Source organism: Crocodylus siamensis, chromosome 6 (assembly GCF_052110815.1).
Source record: "Crocodylus siamensis isolate JL-2025a chromosome 6, ASM5211081v1, whole genome shotgun sequence".
In the NCBI taxonomy this organism is placed as follows: domain Eukaryota; kingdom Metazoa; phylum Chordata; order Crocodylia; family Crocodylidae; genus Crocodylus; species Crocodylus siamensis.
In genome coordinates, this window is record NC_143400.1 from 9,504,346 (window position 1) to 9,529,250 (window position 24,905).

At 50.7% G+C, this 24,905-nt stretch overlaps 3 protein-coding genes across 6 annotated transcripts in view; 2 read left to right on the forward strand and 1 right to left on the reverse strand.

Annotated features, from left to right (window-relative positions):
- Positions 1 to 22: 22 nt before the first annotated feature.
- On the forward strand, positions 23 to 11,675 carry SMAGP (small cell adhesion glycoprotein). Of its 3 annotated transcripts, none has more exons than XM_090051371.1 (4): positions 23 to 115; positions 6,364 to 6,462; positions 7,624 to 7,707; positions 8,443 to 11,675. In XM_090051371.1, exons 2-4 carry the CDS (start codon positions 6,429 to 6,431, stop codon positions 8,616 to 8,618), a joined length of 294 nt encoding a protein of 97 aa, XP_089907497.1. In that variant the 5' UTR covers positions 23 to 115; positions 6,364 to 6,428; the 3' UTR covers positions 8,619 to 11,675. The 3 variants fall into 3 exon arrangements, with proteins under 3 accessions (XP_089907497.1, XP_089907499.1, XP_089907498.1); XM_090051373.1 differs by lacking the exon at positions 23 to 115 and adding an exon at positions 318 to 2,244; XM_090051372.1 differs by lacking the exon at positions 23 to 115 and adding an exon at positions 319 to 2,180.
- Positions 11,676 to 11,727: 52 nt separating this feature from the next.
- Positions 11,728 to 15,527, reverse strand: DAZAP2 (DAZ associated protein 2). Of its 2 annotated transcripts, none has more exons than XM_090051370.1 (4): positions 15,418 to 15,527; positions 13,464 to 13,585; positions 12,643 to 12,885; positions 11,728 to 11,981 (listed from the first exon to the last, which is right to left on the reverse strand). In XM_090051370.1, the coding sequence occupies exons 2-4, from the start codon at positions 13,515 to 13,517 to the stop codon at positions 11,853 to 11,855; spliced, it is 426 nt and encodes a 141-aa protein (XP_089907496.1). In that variant the 5' UTR covers positions 13,518 to 13,585; positions 15,418 to 15,527; the 3' UTR covers positions 11,728 to 11,852. The 2 variants fall into 2 exon arrangements, with proteins under 2 accessions (XP_089907496.1, XP_089907495.1); XM_090051369.1 differs by having other exon boundaries at positions 11,731 to 11,981; positions 15,347 to 15,497.
- A 7,640-nt stretch (positions 15,528 to 23,167) lies between these two features.
- POU6F1 (POU class 6 homeobox 1) overlaps positions 23,168 to 24,905 on the forward strand; it is a 30,989-nt gene continuing 29,251 nt past the window's right edge. The window contains exon 1 of the mRNA XM_090051095.1: positions 23,168 to 23,504. The gene's annotated coding sequence lies outside the window, so the exon portion shown is untranslated. The remainder of the gene's footprint in view (positions 23,505 to 24,905) is intronic.

Genomic DNA, 24,905 nt, shown 5'->3' on the forward strand with positions numbered 1-24,905 from the left:
GAGGGAAGGGAACGCCTAGAGTCAGACACCATCAGCTCAGCGGCTCTGGGACGGGTGAAAACCCTGCATGCTGCCTCGTGCTGCGTGGACTGTTTGGCTCTGTCGGTGGTGGCAGGTAAGGACAAGGGACGGGGGGGGGTCTTATCACAGCTCCTTCTCAATGTGGCTCTGCCTTCAGTCTGCTTTACAACACACGTAGCCCCACAGCCTCAGTGGGGACCTTCTGGCATGTCGGTCTGCTTCAAACCCAGCCCCACGCCGGGGTGTGACCTGGGCGGCTAGGAAAAGACTGACCGCAGGTGGCTGGGGGAAGGGGGTCGCTGGAGGTGGAATCTGATTGCCCACCTAGCGTCAAACTGCTCGTTTACTGCTTGAGGCCCAGCACGAGCTGCTGGCTGCTGAACGCCGCTGAAAAGCAGGCTCCTAAACCTGCCTGGTGCTGGCTTCTGCAAACGGTGCACAAGCCTCAGCCCTTCCCTGCAGTTGAACTTGTACGATGTGTTGGCAGCAGTGGGATGAGGGGGAAGGCAAAACACAGCTCACCCGTCCGCTCCCACTCGGCTTGAAGGCTTCTTTGTGGAACAGCCGCCCAGGCGGCTCGTACCCGGGCCCTGCCTCTGGACTGGAACGGGGCAGGGTCCAGAAAAGCCTCTAGCAAGCACCGGGGAATTGTGATGCAGGCATCCCCGGGAAGTGAAAGACTGGGTCTGCAGAATGGGGAAAGAAGAGGTGAGGGAGAATCGTGCTCACCCTAACCCTAACCCTAACCCCGCCAGGGGCTTCAGATGTTTCCGAAGTCTTTTGGCAGGCATCCGATGAGCAGGCCCAAACCTGGAGGCTTGGGGCTCAGATACCCCCAAGTTTCACCTGCTCTCAGCCATATGGCCACAAGAGCAAACTAGAAAGGCACCTCCTGTTGCCATAAAGTGGGCTTTAAGCCCCAACACCTCAGCAGGTGCTAAACCATGCCAGAAGAACAGTTATCTCTGGGAACGCTTAAGGAAAACTCCCTTCACAGACCCAGATATGGATGGGGCCCTGCTCCAAGAAGCTGTAGTATCTTCTGCCTCGGAGGCTTATAGGCAGCCTCTCTCTGTGATGGTTTAGGAAAGGCAAGTGTTGCACTAGATTTTTTTGAAATTTCATGTCTTAGGCCAAATCTGCCAAATCAGGTCTGACTTCTATTGACTGAGCAGAGCTGTCATTCAAGTCGGTGTGGTGCTACCACCAGCAAGTGTCCTCCCTCCCAGACTTCTCATCCCGGGGTTTCAGATAATCCCAAATCCATGGCAGGCATCCTACATGCAAGTCCCAAGCCCGGAGGCCTTGGAGTTCAGATGCCCCCTAATCACACTTGCCCCAAGCCAAAAGGCCAAAGGAGCAAGCTGTAGAGAAAGCCTGAGAGCAAACCCCCATCACCATAAATTGTGTAGCTGAAATCCTCCCATTGGAGGCATTACAGACTCTGGCAGGGGTCAGCCAGCCCGCAGTGCAAGGGACAGGTCTCCACCCTCAACCGCACCAAGACATGCAAGGCCAAGAAGAAGGGGATCTCCCCTGCCAGGTCAGTAAAACCACCTAGACCAGAATCCACCTCCCTTGCCAGGTAAGTACTAGAGGTCTCTTGCTGTGGTTCCTAGCTACTATTGCAGTACATATAAGCAACCACTTTCCTTAATATAACGCTCTTGGCAAAGGTCAATGGTAACGTGGACTGGGAGATGAAACACTCCTCGCACTCCTATCCACAGAAGGGATCCCTCTCAGTCTAGGCTGGCCATGCCACTAAGAGACAGTGCTGAAGGGGTTCAGTCTGCCTCACCCCTTGCTGCGTGGAGCCCCGAAAGCACCCATCTCTAAAGCCTTGATAAGCACAACCTGCCTGGGTCTCATTGCACCTCATTGCCCGAGGATCGGCCAGGACCAGGGGAGCTGGGCAGTGCCGGGCAGCTCCAGGGAGCGAGACTGGAGGCTTTCCCTGCCACACCGTGTCACTTTAAAAGCACACACAGAGAAGAAAATACCCAGTGGTGTGTCAGGGAAGTGAGTCACCGTGGAAATGCACCCAATCAGCGCTGAGGCCAGAGGAACAGCACTAGACTTGCAAGCTCCGGCAGCTGGATGACCAGAGCAGCCGGCAGCTTGTCCTGCCAGGGCCTGACCTTCCAACCCACGTGCACGTGAGTAGCCCCACGCGGGACTGGAGCTCTGCAGAGACCCATTGGCTTCCAACCCCCTGGCAGGGTAAACACCCCTCAGCTGTTCAGCTTTGTAGCTGAATCCTTTATATGTCTCTGATACTTCGCCCACCCCTCCACCTTCCCAGGGCAGCTCATGCTGTAGCCAGCAAGCTGGGAGCATAAACGCTTTGCAGAGGCCCCTCGCTGAGTTTATTACATCCAGTCACTCTTTATTCCCAGGCCTTAAGGGCATCACACTTTGATACCCAGGTACAGCGAGGAAGGGTGAACTTGGCAGCGCCTGGCTTCCCCCTGCCTTTGTAGGCACTGGGACCTTTGCTTTGATTGCTGCTGTTTGAGGTTTATTCCCTCTTTGCAGCCTCTTGCTGCAACACCGGTGTTTGGCAGGTCGCAGTGACTCCTGGGTCACTCCATTCCTTGGGCGAGTGGCGGTTGGCGGTTGTAGTTGTATATTGTGTTTTGTGCTCATGCTTCGGTGCTTAGCTGGACAGGTCCCAGCGCTGTGCTATGGTTATGTAGAAATGATGTGATATAACCTCTCCAATGCAGGATACCCGGGTCTGGGCCAGCCTTAATCATACTGAGTGGTTTGCTGGTGGCTGTTGAAATACCCAATTTTCACTCTCAATGTGAGCTTTCATCCATTTAGAAGCTGACACCTTGGAGATGCTATGCCTTACAACACTACACCTTAGGACCTACGTGCTGACTGCAGGCAAATGCTCCTGGCTTAAAAGCAGCAATTAGCTTGGGAAAGCCTGTCCCCCTCTGACTTTCTTGGTCACTTGCTGTCTGCCTGAACTTCCCCGGCTGACACATTATGACTGTCAAACTAGGAAAAGGTCTCTAACTGGATTCAAGCATCGTTACAGCAGCTTCACCCAGTGTCAGAGCCACAATTCAGGCACTAGCATTTGCAAAAGGGATTGCTGTCACAAGCTCCACGTCTTGTATTCAACAGACAGGGGTTCTGGGTGCGATTCAGGGAACTCCTTTGCCGGGATTGCAGCTCAGTATTGCAGCGATAGCCCATGCTGTTGGGCACAGCAATAAAAGCTGAGATCTGGTGAGGACGGTAAAACTGCCATAATTAAGTGAATCTGACCCATTTATTTGCATTGTCTAAATCAAGCCCATTGCTACTGGACCCTAGGGAGAGGCTGCAGGAAGCTAGGCTGATCTGTGACTCAGAGTCAGAGTGCCCTGTTTTGGTTTGGCAGCACAGGGAAGGGACCTGCCCTCCCTGTGTTTCAGCAGGGGCTACTTCCCATTTCATGTCTGCTGGGACCTGCTGACTGCTGCATTTTGGGAAGGAGAAGGGGGTGGGAGAGCTCTATCCCCCCCTGCCCGTGCTTGTCTGAGAGAAACAACTGCTCACGCACAAGCTGCTTCCCCCTGCTCAGCTGCGACTCCAGCATGAGGTGTTGTTTCATGGATGCACAGGCCAATTTGTACCATGGTGGCACTTAATAGCCCTAGCTCAATAGCATTAGGGCAGGGGTGGCCAACCAGCAGCCCGCACGCCACAAGTGGCAAAGGCAACTTCTGTGCAGCGCGTGGCACGTCAGACAGTTCAGGTGGGGCAGGGAGCAGAAAGCAGAGCAGCAGATTGGGCAGGGGAAGGGGATCAGAACGGCACTAGGGGAGGGTGCGGGGCTAATTTCTGGCATGCCTGCCAACAAGGTTGGTCCCCACTGCATTAAGTCAGTGGCCTGCAACCTTTTGAGACTCAAGGCCCCCCCACCCTGTTTTGTTGGACTTGGGCCCCCTCGGAACACACCAGCTGTTGGGCTTTTACCCATTTTTTGACTATGGAAAAATACTAATTTTTCTGTTGCAAAGCGCTCAGAAAGACCCCCAGCAGGGTAGGATGTATTTGACCCCATAGATTCCTATTTGAAATCTCTGGATTTATCTCATGAATCATGCGTAGATGTTTGCACGTCTCTCTGTACTGATACGGCTCAGTGCTCTGCAGCACCCCTGAAAGGATTTCATGGCACTCCAGAGTACCCTGGCACCCTAGTTGAGAATCACTGCTTTGGGATAGGAAATGAAGGAATGGCAGGTGGGCACAACATGCCAGCAGGCTGGGATAGGCAAGGCTGTATCTTCTCAGTGAGAGAAGCACAAACTTGGAGCATAAATAGCAAAAATGAATTTGGATCCAAAGTATTTTCCATTTCAATAAATAATGCAATAGTTGAGCCTTGCTCCGTTGCCTTAAGACGACTCTCTTAATGTAACAAGGTGTTTTTAAATGCAAAGAACAATGCTGTTAAGAGGATCAACTGCACTGACCTAGATGGGCTGGTGCTGAGCCGCTCTGTTGAAGCCTGCTCCCCAGTGGGCTGTTTCTGGACAGAGCAGTTGCCAGGTCGCTGGTGAGGAAGGGAAAGGAACTGTTGCTGTGTTATTGCAACCGCTTTTGCATGGTGCATCTTGTTCCAAAGTCTGTGTGCCTTCAGCAAAGCCCTGCCTAGTAAAATACACAAGGTCCTGCCTGAATTGCACTGCAGCTGCTGTTGAAACTATGGAGATGGGAACATATTGCATGGTTATTTGACAAATGTTTGGGAGGGTCTTTGCAGAAGGACAAGACTGCAGCACTTTGGTCTGGGAGGAAGCAGCTTGCTGGTTCCTTCGAGCACGTTTCTAGACTTGGCAAAGGGCAGCGCGGACGCTAGGTGCAACCACTTCACCAAATGAGGCAGGCGCCTGGACTGCACAAGACAAAACAGCATAGCGGGATGTGATAAGGCAGGCAAGCCTACTTACCCAGTCACCTTGCACATCGGGGCTTCTTTCATTCCAGGATTGTCAGCTGAGCAAAAGCAGCTTTAGAAATAAATGAACAGTGTTCACTGAGTGTCCCCAGGACAATTACTAAAAAGGAGCCCATTTGCGACAAAATAATGACAAATGATGTGATCATGTTATCGGAGTCCACATATTCCCACCTGAGTTCCCATGTTCCCACCGCACATGTACACACACATACTCCATATATGCATCCTTCTCTGGGTGTGGACTATTAATAGCCCATTGTTGTGAGGTTGCTGCACAAAGTACAGCTGGGCAGGAACTGGTTTTCCTGTCCCTTAAAACTTGTTGAGATCTTCAGAAATGTTTCCTTGCTCCACAGCTGGATGACACAGAGACTATTCCACCAGAAAACAAAAGCAAAGCGGAGCGAGACTAACACTTCCCGACCTAGGACGAGCTGCCTGTAGCCCAAAGGTTACGTCACGCCTGAGACATACAGGAGACCTTGTTCAATCCCTGCTGTCCCTGGTTTAGAAGTTAAACCTAGATAATCTGTGCACAGGGAAACTCCTCCAACTATAAAAACCTTCATGAAGTTTTGATGGAACTGACATATTCCAGTTTGGACACACCTGCATTTTCCAAAAAAAGTGTGTGTGGGGGGGGAATAGTTGAAATCCCTGCCGGTTTGGTCAAAAGGCAAATGGAAATCAAGAGTATTCAAGTCTAGTCACTTGAGTCTGGGCCTGGGAACTCTAGCCTATGTGACCTGGGACAAATCGTGCTGGCCAACACTTTCCAAATTCCCTCCTGTTTTGGATGCCCATCTGAGCATTTCCATAGCTGGGAAATTGGTAACCATCAAATCAGACCCTGCATGGCTCAAATCTAAGGGCTGGACATTGTAGCCTTGATGCGTCTGCTTTGGTGACATAAAGAAAAGCATTTTCTTGTGGAGCATTTACCAGGATTTTACTGGTTGCTACATGGAAGCCTTTTTGAAGGACTACATTTCTTTACAGGCTCATTAAATCAAATCTAAGAACCAACTGGAAAAAAATGCACATGGTTTCCCTATTTCACTACTTAAGTATCAGGATGTTGTCCTCCGGGCAGGGCAGGACTGGCTTAAAGATACACAATAGCAAATGCTTCCCTAATCTCCGCTTGCCTTAGCATGTTCTTGCTTTGGCCTTTCCTATCTATTTCAGGTGATGTCTGCACTAAATTAGATTTGAGTTTTTGCTTATTTTCCGGCAGGGCAAGTCCTGTGTTCCTGCCATACCTAGCTCACTGGAATCAGTAGCTTAACATGAATAAACAACAAGTTAATTCTCTCATTTAATATTATTTTCCTTGCTTTTTTCTCTCCCTCCGTCCCCCTTCCCTCATGTAGTGCTTGAAGATACTAACGCTTCAATTTGAAAGACAGAGCACAGTGGCACAGCTCAAGCAGATGTCATGGAAGTTGATCCAACACTTCCGTTAAATACAGGTATGAAATGTACAAAACCTTGACAGATTGCATATGCCGAGTCAGGAATCAATAATTCATGGCTTGGTATTGTAGCTCTCAGAAGAAAAGCATCTTGTATGATACAAAACCCAACACCCTAACAGGGGAGACAGGAGTTAATATTAGCCTGATGGTAGAGAGATGTGTGAATGCAAACAAACTCATTCATATAAATGAACAGCTGCATGCAGCTTATATCTGTTGTTTTCTGGGTTTCCCCCCACTCCCCCCCACCATGTGAAATACCTCTTGCAATTCCCCTATGTGAAAAGACACCCATTCCTCAAACCAAATTTATCCAGGAGAACTGATTTCAGGTAGAAAGCACTTCCTGGCCACCCCACTCCTCCGACTGTCCCCAGCTGACCAGGAACAGCTGCTGGAAGGAGGAACCTGAGTGCCACCATCGCTGCCCTGGCCAAACCCAGCTGCCCATGCAGCTGCTCCCTGCAGCTCTGGAGCTCCCTTCACGCCTACGTCATTCAGACAGTGGTGGTGGTGGTGTATAGGTTCTTCCTTGCAGTGCCTGCTCCCAGCCAGCAAGGGACAGGGAGGAGGACCCTGGCAGTTCCACTGTTGTTGGCATCCCACACAACTGCAGCCACCACTGGAGCAGCTCTAGGGCTCCCTCTGGGCCCACATCAGCTGGAGACAGCAGTGGCTGCAGCAGAAGGAGGTGGGTGTCTACACTGCAACATCCCCCCTACTGCTTACAAAAGACTTCAGAACAGAACTGCTCATTGCTGTTTTCCTGGATGCTGCTGCTGTCCATACAGTGCCATGCAGGAAACAGCCCAGTTTCATAATGTTGAATGCTAAACCTGTCCCACCTGGAGGACCAAGCACCACGGTCTTAAATGGAGGAAAACTTGGAGATCCTAATAGGCGTTTTGTGCCACTGACATCCCCAGGAGGTGGCCTGAACTGCCTGTTGCTTCCTGGTTTCCAGCCATCGCTCTCTTTTGAGAGTGGTTTGGTGTAAGCAGGTCCTAGTGGGAGACCAGAATACACCAATATAATTGAGCCCCTCCAAAGATGGGTCCATTTTAAGTACCTTGAAGATCCATTACAGCCTCACTCACATTCTTCTCCTTTCTCTCCTCCCCCTCTGTTCTTCATTCAATACCTGGCACAATGAAGAGGAAGAGGACCTAACCACCCCATTTATGAAGAGGATGTATACACCAGCTCTCCAAGAAGAAGTTAATGTGGCTGTCATTGCAAGTAATGTGTTATTACCACTGTAAACTTAAGGCTTCCTTGATCCCAAGCAGTGCATAGGCAATCACTCTGGTCTCTGAGCCACACTGGCCCGCTAGACACCAGTCTGTGCTTCTAGGTAAAGCACTCCTGGCCTTAATCCAGGGGTGGGCATTATTTCGGGCAGAGGGCCAGTTACTGAGTTTTGGCAAGTCATCAAGGGCTGCACGACAGGCAGCCAGAGGCAGAGAAATATTAATTTTCTAAATTTTTATGGGCCCCGCAGGCCAGATAGAGTGGCCTGGTGGGCCGCATTTTGCCCACCCTTCCCTTAATCCCTTATATAGTCAGTGCAGCAGAAACCATCTTGATTCCGGGGGGAAAAACTAATATTTCTGCTACAGCAACGGGCTTAATTGCAACCCCCGAATTGAGCAGTTCCTAACACAGCCCTTCGGAGATTGCTTTCAGATATATATGCTGGCAGTGACAGCTCATATCAGTGAGGATTTGATGATGATAATTTAAGAGATGGGAAAAAGGTCACTATTATCCAGCTGATAGCAACTAAGTTCTTCCAGAGAGAGGAGTTTTAATATCTCACAAGTCCTCTTTAAGGGGAATCTGAAGGATAACATGAAAGTGTGGTGATAGCCCAGGTCATTTTAGTTTAGCTGCTTAGGGTAACAATGGTAAGAAGGACCTACGAATTAACTGTGCAACCCTTCTTTCATCCAATTTTTCCCTCCTCCTCGGAAGGTGTCATCACTGTGGTTTTCATCACCCTCCTGACTGTCCTGATAGTGATCATCGTGTACCTATACAAGAATAAAGGCACTTACCTCACCTATGAACAATCAAACACAGAGCCTGATGCGTCAGTACAGATGGAGAATGTGCCTCCCAAAGGAGAAAAGGAAGAGTATTTCATTTGATTCCTTTCAGCTTCTAAGCTGTTCTCAGCTTTGATGCCAATGTGCCCAGGCCCTCCCAGACTCTGGATCTGAAAGACTTTTTCTCTTCCTTAATTTATTAACTTGATCAAGGAAAGAAAAGTGTAATGGGTGACTACTAGCCTTGATCATAGTTCTACTGCACAGACTGCTAATGGAAAGCCAGTATCACCACTGTAATGAGAGATGAACAGGATGGGGAGGACACTTGATAGTAGCAGAAATAGCTGGTGGTTGGCACTTCCTTTTCCATGACTTGCAATACAGCTGATTGGCCAGATGTCTATACAGCTTGTTTGTGTTTCTCTCCTCAGTTGCTCCAAGGGATGGTGGAATGGATTAAGGGCCAAACTGATGTGCTTAAAGTAGCATCCACAGATTAAGGGTGCAATGGGGTAAGAGCATTTCTGCTCCTACCAAACTGAAGCTCAAAGGACAAGAAGATGTTGCAAGGTAGTAGCAGAGTTGGGGGCAGAACCCAGAACTCCCTTCACTGCCCCACTCCTGGGACTGTGCCACTTCCCTCAAATGAGACAAAAACCCAATGGCATTTAGATTCCTAAACAGGGGACAGTTAACTCCAAGGGCTAAAAAAAAATCTCCCTACGTGGGTGCAATCTCTGTTGCCAGTCTCTTCCTTAGCAGCATTGAGGAGCGAAGGTTGAGCAAAGGGAGCCTCTGCCCTGCTTATTAATCAGACCCTGCCGCACAAAGCCCATTGTCCTTGACACAGAAAGCTCTGAGAGCAAACCCTCCTCTTGTTACTTCCAAAGCGCTTCCCCAGGGGGCTGGTGAGAAGCGAGCACTGCTGCCACCTGGCGGTGTAAACTGGTGTGGAGTTGAGATGCCCACATGTCAGTAAAGCCAGCTCTAAACCATTATTTCACCTTCAACTAGATAGCGAGTAGACCAGACCCTCGTGCTTGGGCAGAGCACCTCAGACTTGCGTGGCAAAACCCTGCCCAGGACTTGAGAACAAACATTATGGGAGAGCTGCCCTTGTTAACAATTCATTCCTTGTGTCAATTCTTTTCTAAAATGGATGAAGCTAACTCCAGGATAAGGCATTCTTTTTTCAGAAGAAACGGTGGAACTCAGCTGGCTGCTATCATTACCGTTCATTCTGCTTGTGTTAAAATGCCTTTTCCACCTCACAGGTGTTTTGTTGGGTATATCTACACAGCCACGTATGCATATGCATAAAGAAAGGTATACTCATGCTAGCTCAGGCAATGGCAAACATACAGCAGCACCAGTTTCAGCATGGCCTAGCAGCCCCTTGAAGCCTACTATATACATACTACACACTGAAACGTGCACAGGCAGATCCTTTCATCTAGCTAGCCTGGGTAACAGCAGCAGTAAGTCAGCCTGGGAAGACCTAATCATGCTGCAATCACTGCAACACAGGCATACCCCCTGGTGCCCAAGACTCTAAAACAATGCAGCTGCGTTCTTTGGCCCTTAAGCAGCACTATAATAAAAGTAACTAAACTGGAGTGTCTTGGCTGAACCAGGCTAAAAGACTTGGGTGTGCCCTGAGGTTACAGTGGACCCATCTTCTACAGTAGTACAACCATTTCCAGCAAACGGAACCGAACTCTGCAAATGCACTGCACTTTGTATTTTAACTTGACCCTACTTTGCTTACCAAGAACACATTTTTGGGACAGCCACAAGTCAGTCCGTCATTTTCTCTGTTCACTTCTCTCACCAAGTTTGGATACGAAGCTTTGTGAAGAGCTCAGCAAGTCCTGTTCTCTCTCCTCCCACCCCAGTCTTTCACTCCCGTTTCAAGTTTAGCTTTCCCTTGTACAAGATCTACCTACAGAGGTGATTTGCAAAAAGGCAAGCAAGAGGAAGCAGGCCTTGAAGAAAGCTGTGCAATAGCCTAGTGTTTTGTGAGGTCTAATGCAACTTTGGCACTTTATTCAAATTTTCAAAATAGTCTTTATTCTACTTTTTTTTTTTAGTATAAAAAATCCACAAGTTAAGTGCACCACAGTGTGTACAGAGAGAAAGACTTAATGCTGAACTTCCATAACAGTCAGTTAAATGGTTAAACACAACATATACACAATACACAGACTTAGAATAAACTGAAACCTCAAGATAAAATATATTCAAATCTGATTTTTTTTTTCTTCATAAAACAAAAACCCAAAAGATAGAGGATCCCTGAAATATTTCTTAACCCTAATAAGACTTCACTGTACCCAAGCCATTTTTTTTTTGTTAAGTATGCATTCCTAAAACAACCCAAACAAGCAAGGAAATTTGTGTGCTGACTGACAACTGCAACACACCTCAGTGCAGATGGAAACCACCTGTCTCTCTGTTCTGACTAAATCCCCTTAAGGAATTTTGCTGTCAAGACACCAGGTTGCTCTAAAACAGAAACAAAAATGTTGCTAAGCTTGTAGTTTTTAAAAGTCTAGATAGCATTTAATGAAATGTTTAAACATGAGTTGCATTGTGTTTCTGGCACCAAAGCACGGCTTTGATTAGATTCTTAAATGTGCAAAGTCCAAGATTCCTTGGAGTGTATAAAAGAACGCCCCATGGTACACTCTAGCTGTACACCTTCCTGGAGAGAAATGAAGAGCAAATGTGAGCACAGAGTGCTTCAAGGGATCCCTTCTCCTAGGAAGTGAGGAAGGAAAAAAGCCCTATATGTCCGACTATGGGCCCTCCAGGGAAAAATTAATATGACTGGCTTTCTATCCACAGATTCTATAGAAGAGGAAACACAACACGCATCTCTCAACCCTACTGCCAGGCCATAGAGTTGAGACAGGTCTGCATGGATTAGATGTGGAAGCCAGGTTTCTTTCCTAACCCTTTCCCGCCCCCATAGCCAAATTCATACCTAGCTGATTAATAAAGCCAAAAAAGACAGTGCTACAGTATTTACTCCAGTGGAATTAAAAAGAAGATCTGTGGGGCTCCTTAGCTCACGTTCATTTCATGATTTAACCCCGGGTGAATAGAGGCACTGCTACCATGACATGGTTTGAAAGGACTCAAAGTGCCTGAAGGGATGGGCATCAAGAGGATGCCTCACCCAGTATGTGTCTAAACTGCAACTTCAGGTTAATATGACTAAAGCAGTTACATGGTGAGAAGTGCTGACAGTATGTGATGTCTTTCCTTACACAAATGAAGCCCCCTCCCCCCACCCCCCTCACGCCCCCTTTTTTTGTTTGACTTGATTGTTCACCAAATAGTGTAGCCACCATCTGAGCCCCCCAGAAAGAAGTTCCCCTTCCGTTGCGTCACCAACACATTGGCACCCTGCATGACTGCCAGCTGGGCTGCATTGGGAGGGCAGCCAGGAGGTGGGGGCTGCAAGACAAGAGAGAGAGAGAGCGAGAAAAAGAGTTAAGAGGATCTCTGAGGCAAAGACTACAGTGGTCATCCAGCCTAGCAAAGACGACATCTTGGATCGCAATGAAGATGCTCCCTTTTGCACGAGCACAGCAGAGAGGACAGCCTTCAATGACTACTTAACTGTGACCACAAGCAACCAGAAGTGATGGAAAGCACCTTAAGCACTCCGTTTGAACTGGGAACAAGAAAGGCAAGGAACCAGTAAAGGCAGTGGAAGAGGAAGGACTTAATGCAGACTTGGCTTCTCATCCATCTCCAAGCATAATGGAGAACAGCCAGAGTACAAGATGCATCTTACAGCACAGGGAGCCAAACACCAGCACTCAGTTTGCAGCCAATTATAAGATCATAGGAAAGCAGGGCTGGAAGGGATTTCATGAGATCATCTAGTCCAGCCCCCTGTTCCAGATCATCCCCAGCTAAGCCACCCCAATCAAGTGTCTGTCTACTCTCTCTCGAAACTTCCATGAAGCCGCTCATGAAATTATGCCTAAATGCTTATGAGAAAATGCCTGGTGTTGAAGACTTAAGGACTGTTGTCTTGCCCCTGACTGCCAGCTTTACTGAGCAGCTCTGAAAGTGACACACAGGGTTTCTGTGGTATGCTCATACTTACAGGGATATTAGTAGTGGCACCAGCTCCAAACCGCGCTCCAGCATCAAAGCCACCCTCGACTAGAACCGCTGAGCCTGGGGGATAGACAGGGCCCACAGGGTAGTACGCCATCGGAACGGAGGAGCCTATGGGTCCCACAGCCACAGACTGTGCCACAGGCAGGAACAGAGAAGTACCAGGATAGGCAGCAGACATGGTGGGCACGGTGGCAGGCCCTGGAGGCACAAAGCTTGGCCGATAGAGCTGAAGAAAAAAAAAAAAAAAAGAAAAAGAACACAAGTGCATTGGAAGAGATATTCCTTGCTCCAAAGCCATTTCCTCAGATGCTTCCTCAAAGTGCTGATAATGTGATAAAGGCTTAGCAGCTCAATCAGCTGCACAGATAGCTCCATCACTTCAAAAGAGAAGTTTGTTCAGTTTATGGGAGGTCAAGGCACAACACCCTCTAGTCAGACCCTCTACTTTGCTTTTGCACCATAGCAGCCACTTTGTGGGAAGCTCTGAAAGAAGTTTCTGCCTTTTAAGAGTGGGCCAATTCAGGATCTGCAGGAGGAAATGCCCAAATAGCACCCTGGTTTGGTCACCAAGTGAGCATGTACACATGCACTTTGGCACAGAGGTCTCACTGGCTTTGTCAATGAGCAATCATTTAGCAATCATCAGCTGAGATCGCTTGCTGCTCTAGTTCTATGAGGTGAAAGGTGTTCCAAGCTGCCTGAAATACAGGCAATGAGTTGTCATTTGTTAATTGCTCAAAATGGGAGGCTGGAGGGAAGAAAAAGGTGCAACAGCAAAAGAAAGAAAAGGGCCATGCCCTATACCTCTGAGTAAGCAGGAGGCGCATCAGTGTACGGTGGCGGCTGAGGAAGAGGCATGGTCTGTGGATACACTGGAGGATTACCAGGGGGCTGGACTGGGTAGGAAGGCTGTGTTGGGTATTGACCTGAGAGACAGAAGAATACAGCTGGTGTTAACAGTTTTACCCTTACAGACATCAGACAGAGTGGGTGAGTTCATGGAAAGCCCCTTCCTCTGCAGTTTTTTCAAGCAGGATTGCTAGAGATCGTTAACCCTGGAGGTGTTAGTCATGCACCAACAGATACCCCCATGCAATTCCCAGCCACAGAGCCCGTTCGCTCTCGACCAATACAGCTACTTCAGTCAGAACTGAAAGCAAGAGGTAGCTAGTGGTTACAGTCCTTCACAAGGAAGCAGGTTAAAAAAAAAGTTAAGCAACTTCCTGTGGAAAGTTTACTAACAAACCACATTTTTCTAAGCTGGCACTTCACTGTTTGGACTTCAAGCTGACTCACTCTCCTACAAGTAGCACAGATAGCAGGGCATCAACTATGCTACGTATGGATCCGTTTGCAGCTACGGATGTGTTGCATCATATATGCAACCCCCCGGAGCATCTGTTCACAATGCTAACATTATACGACGCGAAACTAGCCCCATCTGCCTCAAGTCACGGAAAAGCTGAGCTCCCAAAGGCGAGACTGGGTTTCTTCAGGAAAGAGGAGGCCTGAAGCTAGAAAAACACCGATACACCCCAGCACAACCAAGGCACCCACCAACCTCTTACCCTTTTAACTTTTACGGAATGAGGGTTGATAGACCACTATTGTGACGTGCACCTTCATGTATGGACAAGAGCAGTTGTAGACATGAGTAAATCTGCAAGCAAAGGCTGATGGGAGGTAATAATTAATAGCGCCATTAAGTTTTGAAGTCACTGCTGCCCAGTTCTGAGTGCAGTTGACACTATGCTCTATTTTCCAATAATTTTTTTTTTCCCTTAACCCCGCTGCCATCATGTGTTTAAGAGCAGCTTCTTTACCTACTCGGTGTATGCAACCACAGAGAGACCCGACTTCAGTGAGCCACTGACAGCTCCTTTCCAGCCTTTGTTTTTGTTTAAAGGCCACTCGTGAAACATAAATTGCCAAAAAGCAGCACTGTCATCCATATGGAGTCCAGGGCAGGGTGAAGGGGGGGCAAGGGGGTTTGTTGTGCGAACCCCAGCATGCCTCTGCACAGCACCCTGCGCCCAGCCCCGCAGCGGGCAAAGGGCCGTCGCGTCTAGGTCAACAGGTTGGGTCAGACGGGGACTCGCCATCCTGCCCCCACACTCATGGCAGGTTCCACACCAACACCTTTAACCTCTGCGGTGCCGCCGAACAACACTGGCACCTGAGCACTCACACGGGTGTATGTGTGTGCACGTGTGAATTCTGTACAGGTTGTAATGCGTGTGTGCATGTGGGCGTGTGAGAACAAGTGTGTGTGCACGCGTGGATGTGGGAATTCTATATAGGTTTTAATGAGCGTGTGGTTGTGTGCATGCACATACATACATGCGTGTGTTCTGTACAGGCTGTAACCAGTGTGCACACATGTGCTGTGACTGCAGGGCTGCTCTCCTCTAGGGGCCGTGGGCGAGCCCAGGGGCTGGCGGCGGCAGCACCAAGGCCAAGTGCACCCGTGACGGGGCCTGGCGCCCCCCACCCCCGCGAGGCCCCCCCATCGCCCCCCACAGCAGGGAAGGGGTTAAGGGCCAGGCCGAGGCGCGCAGCGCCATGGAGACCCGAACCCCCGCCCCCCGCCGCGCTCCCATTGGCGGCACCCCCCGCCCGGCGCGGCGCGGCGCGGCCCAGCGGTGACGCGGGCCTTCAAGGGGCGGGGGGCGCTGCCCGGGCCGCACCTTTGCTGTTCATGGCGGCGGGGCTGCGGCCGGGTCGCTGCGCGTCAGTTCGGGCCGGCGGCTCCACTCACTTCCTTGTTGTTGTCACTGCGGGCTGAAGGGACGCGCGACGTTGCCGCAGAGCGTCATGACGTCAGGGCGGTGTCGCGCGGGCTCTTAAAGGGGCCGCGGCTGGGCGGGGGTGGGGCTCCGGAGCTGCAGCGTCACGGCTGGGAGGGGTCAGGGCTTCCGCCTGGCTCGTGTGTCTGCGTATGTTGTATGCATGCGTGTACGTATGTGCTGCGTAGGTATGCATGTACACACACACAGACTAAAGGTACATCAGCACAGTTCAAGAGCAAGAACTCCGCTCCCTTCATCCCACGCGATCCATTTCCAAGCAGAAATCCCGGCCCTCGGCCTGCTCCCGGGGCCTTGCAGCCGGGCCTGTGCCTCCAGGCCTGGCCTCTTCAGTCGCCCCAAGACCCGTTGCTGAACCATGGTCAAGATGGTCCTCAAACCCCGGGGCAAGCATCCCTCCTCTTGTCTGCCGGAGAGCGTGCGCCTGTTCCCCCAGCGCTGAAAGACTCATCCCCCCTTTTCTGAACTGGAGATGTAAACTTTTTCCTGACGCCTCCTGGTTTTGGGGGGTGGCGGGGAGGGGAAGAGGAGGAGAAAAAATCCTCAGGCCTCTTTCTCCAGCTCCTTCTTAAGCATCTCAATCAACCGGCTCATTCTTCTCACTGTTTAAGTGAACCTCTCATGAATAATGTACAGCGTTCCTGATGAATATGCACATCGGCTTGGTATGCCTGCGAGGACTTTATAAATAATTTATGAGCATCAAATGTTCTTCACCTTGCTCCTGTACGGGGGACCATAAAAAAATATTTACCCTTTCAAGTGGCAGTAAGATCAGTATAGACAGCTTGAAACCTGCCTATAAAAAATACCCAGGGAAGTGGGTTTTTGCATGGCTGAAGTTGTAAGCGCTGAAGAGAAAGGGAGGAAAGGAAAATGCATTTCCATTAGCAAGTGAAGGGTAAAACGCTAGCCGTTTTCTCGTCACGTGCTAGAAAATGGTTTCTGAAGGCTGATGGAGACTTGCTGCCTGTAAAGGCCCTGATCTTGTAGCCTGCTGCATGTAAGGTGCTGAGCACAGTCTCAAAGCTCATGGTGACTGGTGGGAGAGCGGAGGGTGCTCCGCAGTTAGCAGGATCAGCCCCATCCCTCACTAATGGGAATGTGTCAATATTACCATTCTTTCTCTCTAGTCTCCTGATGCTGCTATACAGGAAACTTCCCAGCAAAGGCAAAGCACATGTTCTCTTGTGAGAGAGGAAAAAAGCAAAGCAAAGCATTTCATTTCCACTCAGGAGAGCCAGCACCTTCCAGAGATTTTGAAAACTTGGAAGGATTTAAAAAAAATTATCTTGTTTGAAAAACCTGAAGCCTCAAGGGGACAGCACTCAAAGCTCCATTTCTTAGTGCTGCTCTGCAAAGCGAGCCCGAAGTGTCTTCAGCTGGGGACCCCTGAAGTGAACCCCTTAAAACTAAGTGCTACTTTCAAGTGCTAGGCTGTGCACAAAAGGTCTACTTGGGCACATCTACACGTGCACTTTAAAGTGCATTAGCCTATTTTAATGTGCATTAAAGTGTCACTTTAAAAACAGTGCTATTTAGTTAACATGCGTTAAAATAGGCTAACGTGCATTTTCTTAGTACCTACATGAGCAGCAAGGCTGCTCCTATGTGCTGTAATTCCAGCGTGTTGAAGCAGACTCAATCAAGTCTGCTGGAGCATGGCAATTACCATAATTGTGAAGCATGGGGATGCTGATAGAGGAGACACTCAGGGCGCTTTAATTGGAGTGGCACTTGGAGCTGCTCTAATTAAAGCATCTCCCCCAGCCATACATATAAATGCCCCTTGTGCTTAGAACAAAGTATTCCAAGAGGGACTGGGAGGCTTTGCTGTCTGTGGGTGGCCTGGGATGCTTGTTTGCACTTAACAGATAAAATGCAAAACATAGCAGTTGCAGAAAAGTTTACATCTGCCCAAAGTAGGCCAGTGCCCCAGGCAGTGGCACTGCTTTGCTTTTCATGGCAATGTTGAACATTGCTGAAAAGTGGAGGCCAGCACGTCAACGCATGTGCTTTAATGAGCATTAAAGCATCACAAAAGAAGTGGGCTTTCACTAATGCATGTTTAAAAAAAGCTAATGTGCCTTTTTCTAGTACCTCACCATGGAGGTACTAAATTTAATCAGCATTAGCAAAAGCACCTTAATGAACATGTAGACATACCCAATGACATGGATAATTTTGGGAGGGTTTCCCCTCAGTTTAAATCAAACTCACACCTGGAAAGGTCCTGGCTTTCCCATCGGTGTGTGCAGTACTTTTTTCTCCTGTGTTGTTAGCCTGAAGTTAACAACAGTTGTGGCCACTCAGAACCCTGCAGGTGCAGATGCTTAATTGGTGATATCAAAATAGTAATTAACCATTAGCTGATAATTACTTTGTGGCAGCTCCCACTTGCTGTCCCCACAGGGCAAAGTTCTGGCCCCATGGAAATGAATGGGAGTTTTGTCAATGAGTTAGTTGGGGGCAGAGTTAATCTGGTAGGACAGGTGAAGCCTCCAGGCCAACATAAAGACATAGTAGACTTCTCCCTCTACCTGGGCTCTAGGCAGTGGGAAAGGCAGGCCTGGTCCTAGAACATCTGGAGGAAGCTGGTGAGTGGCATATGCATCAGTTTCATAGTTTCTAGGGTTGGAAGGGACCAGAGCAGATCATCTAGTCCGACCCCCTGCCATGGCAGGAAAGAGTACTGGGGTCAAATGACCCCAGCAAGGTGTGCATCTAACCTCCTCTTAAACACCCCCAGGGTAGGAGCCTGCACCACTTCTCTTGGAAGCTGGTTCCAGGCCCTAGCTGCCCTGACCGTGAAGTAGCGCCTCCTGATATCTAGCCTAAACCTACCCTCTGCCAGTTTGTGACCATTATTCCTGGTCACTCCTGGCAGTGCTCGGGGGAACAGGGACTCCCCCAATGCCTGCTGGTCCCCCCTGACTAGTTTATAACAGGCCACAAGATCCCCCCTCAGCCTTCTCTTGTGGAGGCTGAACAGGTTCAGGTCCCGTAGCCTCTCCTCATAGGGCCTGCCCTGCTGCCTCTGATCATACGGGTGGCCTCCTCTGGACCCTCTCCATGCTGTCGACATCCCTCCTGAAGTGCGGCGCCCAGAACTGGACGCAGTACTCCAGCTGCAGCCTAGAGTGCCACAGAGGGGGAGGATCACCTCTTTGGACCTGCTCGAGATGCATCTGTGGATGCATGACAAGGTGCGGCTGGCCTTCCTGACCGTATCGCCACACTGCCGGCCCATGTACATCTTGGAGTCAATGATGACCCCCAGATCCTTTTCCACCTCTGTGCTGACAAGAGGGGAGTTCCCTAACCTGTAGGTATGGTGCCGGTTGTTCCTTCCCAGGTGCATCACCTTGCACTTGTCTGTGTTGAATCCCATCCTATTCTCGTCCGCCCACCCTTGTAACCTGTCCAGGTCTGATTGTAGCCTGCTGCATCCTTCCAGTGTGGCAAGGTCCCCCCACATCTTAGTGTCATCAGCAAATTTGAACAGGGTACTTTTTACCGCCTCAACCAAATCACTGATGAAGATGTTGAACAGTGCGGGCCCGAGGGCCGAGCCCTGGGGGACCCCACTGCCCACGTCCTTCCAGGCTGAGAAGGACCCATCCACCACCACCCTCTGGGTGCGGCCCTCCAGCCAGCTGGCGACCCATTTGACTGTGTGGGTGTCGACACCACAGCCCCCCAGTTTCTTAATGAGAACGGGGTGAGAGACAGTGTCAAAAGCCTTCCGGAAGTCCAGGAAGATTATATCCACTGCTACCCCTGCGTCTAATGATCTGGTGATCTGATCGTAAAAGGCCACCAGGTTGGTCTGACAGGACCTGCCACTGATGAACCCGTGTTGGTTGCCCCTGAGCATGATCTCCCCTGCTGGCCCCTCCTGGATGCGTGCCAGCATAATTTTCTTGAACAGCTTGCCTAGGATCGAGGTAAGACTAACCGGCCTATGGTTTCCTGGGTCCTCCTTCCTGCCTTTTTTGAAAATGGGGACTGTGTTGGCTCTCTTCCAGTCCTCTGGTACCTTACCAGAGCACCACGAGTGCTCGTAAAGCCGTGCCAGGGGACTTGCAGTGACCTCGGCCGGTTCCTTTAGAACTCTAGGGTGGAGATCATCCGGACCGGCTGACTTGAATACGTCCGGTTGTGGAATTGCATGTCTCTGAGAGGTGTCAGAAACCCCGTAATTAAGTGCACTCCCTTTGCTATGTATGGTAGAGAAACCAAATATCTAAACTAGTGAGAGGCAAAGACAAGAAAGCTGGAATACTAATTTGGGCTTCTACCAAAATATCCTTTGGACGTAGCAGGCATTGGAACAAGGGGCTTGACAATCAGGCAGAGCAAATGTTATTTCAGTCAGCTATTCCTAGGCCACATTTGAATATAATTTTTTTTCTTCTCGTGCTCTCTCTCTCTCTCTGACCAAGCTATTTTCTGCAGTAAAGATTCTGGCGCTTGTAAAATAAATTCATCTTGGAGACAAATTAAAAATGCAATGTGTACCCTTTTATCCCCCATATGTATTATATTAATAGTATGCCAATGTATGCAAATGAGTGTGAAATTCAACTAGATGGAAGTATTTAAATATTCATAATCACAGTACAGCATATGCAAACCAGACTCTCAACAGAATTGTGCTGCAGAGGCTCGAATAACAGCTGTACTGAAGCAAAGACATTTTGAACATAACTGATCCGGTTACTAATGAAAATGTTGTCGGCAATGGGGGTGTATTTAATAATGTTTGCACACTGGTATTAATATCTGACTTGGGCCTCAGTTCAGGCATTTAAGTTCCTGCTTAAGTCTAATTGAAGTCGGGCTTGCATTTATGTACTTCCTTGAATTGGAAAGGGCTACCTACAGTGCCTTGTTCAAGGAGTTCCTCTGAAAAAATAGATCTGGTACTCATCAGCTCTTAAATATGACCTTGTTGTGGTTGTAGAGAGGGACCAGTCAACTCTGAATTTATTTTAATTCAAAAAACTTTTTTTTATTCCTGAAGATGGGCTGTAGAATATAAATTAGAAGCAGAAATAGCAGTTACATGCTTTTTACTATGAATGCTTATTACCCAGGTTTTGGGGGTGTAGGTTGTAGCTGTGTTGGTCTAAGGCAGAGGTGGGCAATTATTTTGGGCAGAGGGCCACTTACTGAGTTTCAGCAAGTCATCAAGGGCCACGTGACAGGGAGCCCAGGGCAGATTGATTAATTTTCTAATTTTTTTTTTTTTTTAAGGGCCCTGTGGGCTGGATAGAATGGCCTGGTGGGCCACATCCGGCCCCCAGGCCACATTTTGCCCACCCCTGGCCTAAGGACACAGGCAGACAAGGGTCTTTGGGTAAATCTGATATCTTTTATTAGACCAACTTAAACAGTTAGAAAAATTCTTCTTCTTAGCAAGCTTTTGGGCACAAACACACCCTTTGTCAGGTTAAGGAAGCATCATCTAGGTTGTATTACCCAGGTTGTGATGTATATATTCATTCATGTAAAAGCGGATGTGTATTTTAGAAGCATGTTGTGACAATCTTATGAGCTTTAAACAAAGGTTAATTTTAAGGCAAGGATTTAAAATCAATCCAATAGGCAAAGATTTAAAATTAATGCAGTAGCTTTTCTGCAAAGAAAAACCAGAAGCTGTAATTCTTTTCAGCTAACGTTGGATGTGAAAGAATGAGGTAAAAATAATTCTGCCTTATGAAGCCACATTTTTTTTTAATAGGCAGCAACAAATGAAACTTGCTGCTCTTCCCCCCGCCCCACCTTGCTTAAAGAAAGGAAGCTAACATTCATGCCATTATTAATTTTAGAACATGCACGAAGCAAAATAATAGGATACGTTGCTTCCTTTTTTTGCAGAGTCGGAGTGAGTCAATTGGTCCATCATTTGGTTTGAGCTGAAAAAAACCACCAATAGTTCAGCTATGGTCGGTTGATGTTAAAGTTGCAATTGAGTTTCCTTTATAAGTGGTTTCCTCTGCTTTCTTGCCCCTTCTCTTCCCGCCTAAAATCTGCCTTAACGCTGCTAGGTGAGACTTGAGACTGACATCATGCACAGCACCCAAAGTGAATGGGGATGGCATTGTGCTGAATGATCATCCTGACTAAATACAGCTGCTCAGCAGCAGCCAGGAAGTGATCCAGTGGGTTTTATTTGCCACTTAAAAATGAAATTCATGCATCACCTTCCCAAGAGGTCTCTTCTACGTATTGGTTAGAGCAGGGCTGCCCAACTTCTAGATGGCAGGTGCCTGCAGAGTCCTGGGCTGCATGGGTGCATCCCACGGGGCAGCCCGTCTGGCATCCCCCTATCTGGCACAGGCAGCCCACTTCTTCCCCCCACCACTGTGGGCAGCCCAGCTCTGCTCTGAGCCACAGGTGCAGTCTAACTCCTCTCTCCCAGGCTGCACACAGGAGGGGAGCAGCACCACCTTGCCCCCCCGGAGCTGAGCAGGAAGCAGAAGCCCGAAGAAAGCGGGGTGGGGCCCAGCAGCAGGAGCAACGGGAGAAGTGGCAGCCAGGCTTGCACCCTGCGGGCCTGCCACTGGACCGCCCTGCGTTTGACAATGATGACGGCCTTGTTATTGCTTGCAGGCGGTTTCTGTCCCATAGAGATTAGGACCTGAAAGTCAAAATTCACACCCGGACCGAACACACCTATAGTAGCTCGGGGCATAAACCCGTTTGCACTCTCAGGCCCTTTTGCCATCTCCATTACTGTCCCCTTTTGAGCACTTCAAATTCTTTCCCAACAGCCTGGCGAGGGAGGTGCTGCTTTTTCCTGGGAGTCAGGAACGTATATACCAGGATGCACTTGTGCCTAAGCGACTTGCCCAAGGTGATGTCAGAAGTCTGTAGCAGAGGAGAGCGCTGCACCCCGGGCTAGGAAACCCCAAGTTAGCACTGGCACAACTAGGCGAAGCCAAGCTACAGCACTGCAGCCTGCTAACCCTCGGGCTGGCCTTTGCCTCCAAGGCTCTGATCCAGCGTCAAAGCTGTTAACTTGAGCGCGCTTCGGGTCAAGGCTCCCGGAGGCACAGAGACCAGCCAGGGCACCCCCAGAAAACAGTACTACAGTCGCTATCTTCCCCCCGGGGGCTCGTGAAGGGGATGCCCAAGTGCCCCCTCCGCTCCACCGCCAGCCGGAGATCTGCTAAGGCCCTTCCGGAGCGGGAGAGCGGAGGCAGGCCTCATGCCTATTATTATGCTGGGAGGCTGGCTCTGCGAGCAATGCTACTCCAGTAAAATGGAGCGTCTTGAATTATTACTGGAGCCGAGGGGGCAGGCTGCCAGCTGGGGAGCTGCTCCTCCCCCAAGCCGGGGTGGGGGGACACGGGAAAGCGTCTCCTAGTTATCCCCCCACCCGCACCCTCCGGTGACAGGGCACATAGGGTCCCTGGCTGTTCACTGCTCACCCCCACACCCAAGAGACTGCCTGGGGGGCAATCATGCACTCAGTGGGGCAGTGCAAAGGGTGGGGGGCAGCTAGCACTGGGTGGTGGGGAGCCCCCCCCCAAACCCTGGCTGCTCTGGGCCCCATTAGCCAGCTCATGTTTGCCAAGTGTTGGGAGGGGAAATGCAAAAGGAGGGGGGTGGGAGAAGAATTGGGGGGGGGGTGTCCCTGCGCCCCCTGGAGGCCGAGCCCGGCCCCGCAGCCCGGCGCTGCCGCAAAGGCCTTTGCATAAATTATGTTCATGACGCAGCAGCTCCAAAATCCGAGGCACCCAAAATCCGCCCCCCCCCACCACCCACCCCCGAGCCGGGCCCGGGGCTGGGGCGGCCGCCGCGGGGGGGGCCCGGTGCAGGCGCCCGGGGGTCGCGGAGCCGGGGCTGAGCCCGCCCCCCCTTTGTGTGCGGCAGCCTCCGCTCGGCTCCGCCGCTGTGAGATGAATTTTTAATTATTTCCAGCAAAGAAAAAAAAAAAAAAAGCAAAAAAAAAAAAAAAAAGAGAGAGAGAAAAAACGCGGCGGCGGCGGCGGCGCGGAGCCCCGGCCCGAGCGGGCGCGGGGCGGCGGTGAGTGCGGGGCCGGGCGCGGGGGGCGGGCGCCGGGGCCGGGGCCGGGGCCGGTGCGGGGCGGGCAGGGGGGGCGGGGGGGACCCGGCCCGGTGAATATGCAATGGTCTTAATTAGCATAATTTATATATTTATGATAAGGAGAAAAACAGGGGCCGCGGCCGCCGGCGGGTGCCCGGGCGGCGGCGGGGGGAGCGCGGGACTGCGGGCCGATGGGGCCGGGAGTGCGGGATGGGGGAGCGGGCACACGGGGCCAGGAGCCCGGGTTGGGGAGCGGGCACTGGGGCTGCCCAGTGCGGGGCCCCGCGGGAAGCCGTGCCCGCTGCCGCCTGGCAGGAGCCGAGCAAGGCCCGGGCTCTGCCTGGCGCCTGCGTACAGCGCCGTGCACCTCCGCCGCTCCGGGCTTGCCCACCTCCGGAGGCGCTGGGCCACCAGGGCGGGCTGCCGCCTCCTCCTGGGCTCGGGGGGCCGCTGGACTGCCGGCAGCCCAGCCCGGGGCACCCTCCAGAATCGGGACAGTCTAGTCCAGCGCGCCGTGCGAGCAGGACCAGCCCCAGCTACGTCGCCCGCCGGGGTTTTGTCTACCCAGGTCTTAAAAACAACTCCGAGCATGGAGATGCCACCACGTCTGGGTAACCTGGGCCAGCGCTTTACGGCCCTCCTAGGGAGAAAGTTGTTCCTTGAATCTAACCTCCGCTCCCCGTGCTGCAAGGGGGGCCGTCGCTCCTTGTGCCGTCGTCTGCCGTCCTCTGTGCAGCCCCCCTGCAGGGACTTGAGGGCTGCTATTAAATCCCCCCTCGCTCTTCTCTTCTCCAGACTAATTAAGCCCAGTTCCCTCAGCCTCTTCGCACAGGTCATATTCTCCAGCCCTCAGACCAATTTTGTTGCCCTTTGCTGGACTCTGCATTTGTTCACATCCTGTCTTTAGTTGGGGGCCCAAAACTGGACACAGGGCTCCAGCAGGTGTGGCCTCACCGGTGCCGAATAGAGGGGAAGAATCACTGCCCTCAACCTACTCCTGCAGCCCAGTGTGGCCAGTAAAGGTCTCGGTAAACGCCCTGACCTAGGAGCCTGCTGCTCGGTGGATGTCCTGTGAAGGCAGATGCGCCCGGTAGCACAGCGCAGTCAGAGCCACCAAAGCGTCCTGCGTGCTGTATTTAATACCGGTTGCACGGTGGCTTCCCTCAAGCTGCCTGCAAGCGGCCGGCTCTGCTCTTCGCCCTCAGGTGCAAATCTACCTTGCCTTCTGCCTGGCTTCAGGCTAACGCGGCCAGCTACCTCTCTCCATTCTCCATGCCGCAGTTTGCCATAGAAGTGGCTTTTGTGCAGGGATTCACGAAAGCAAACCGGCTGATTTTGCTCACGTTCCCGTTGCAAATGTGCGCGCGCGCACCCCTGAGG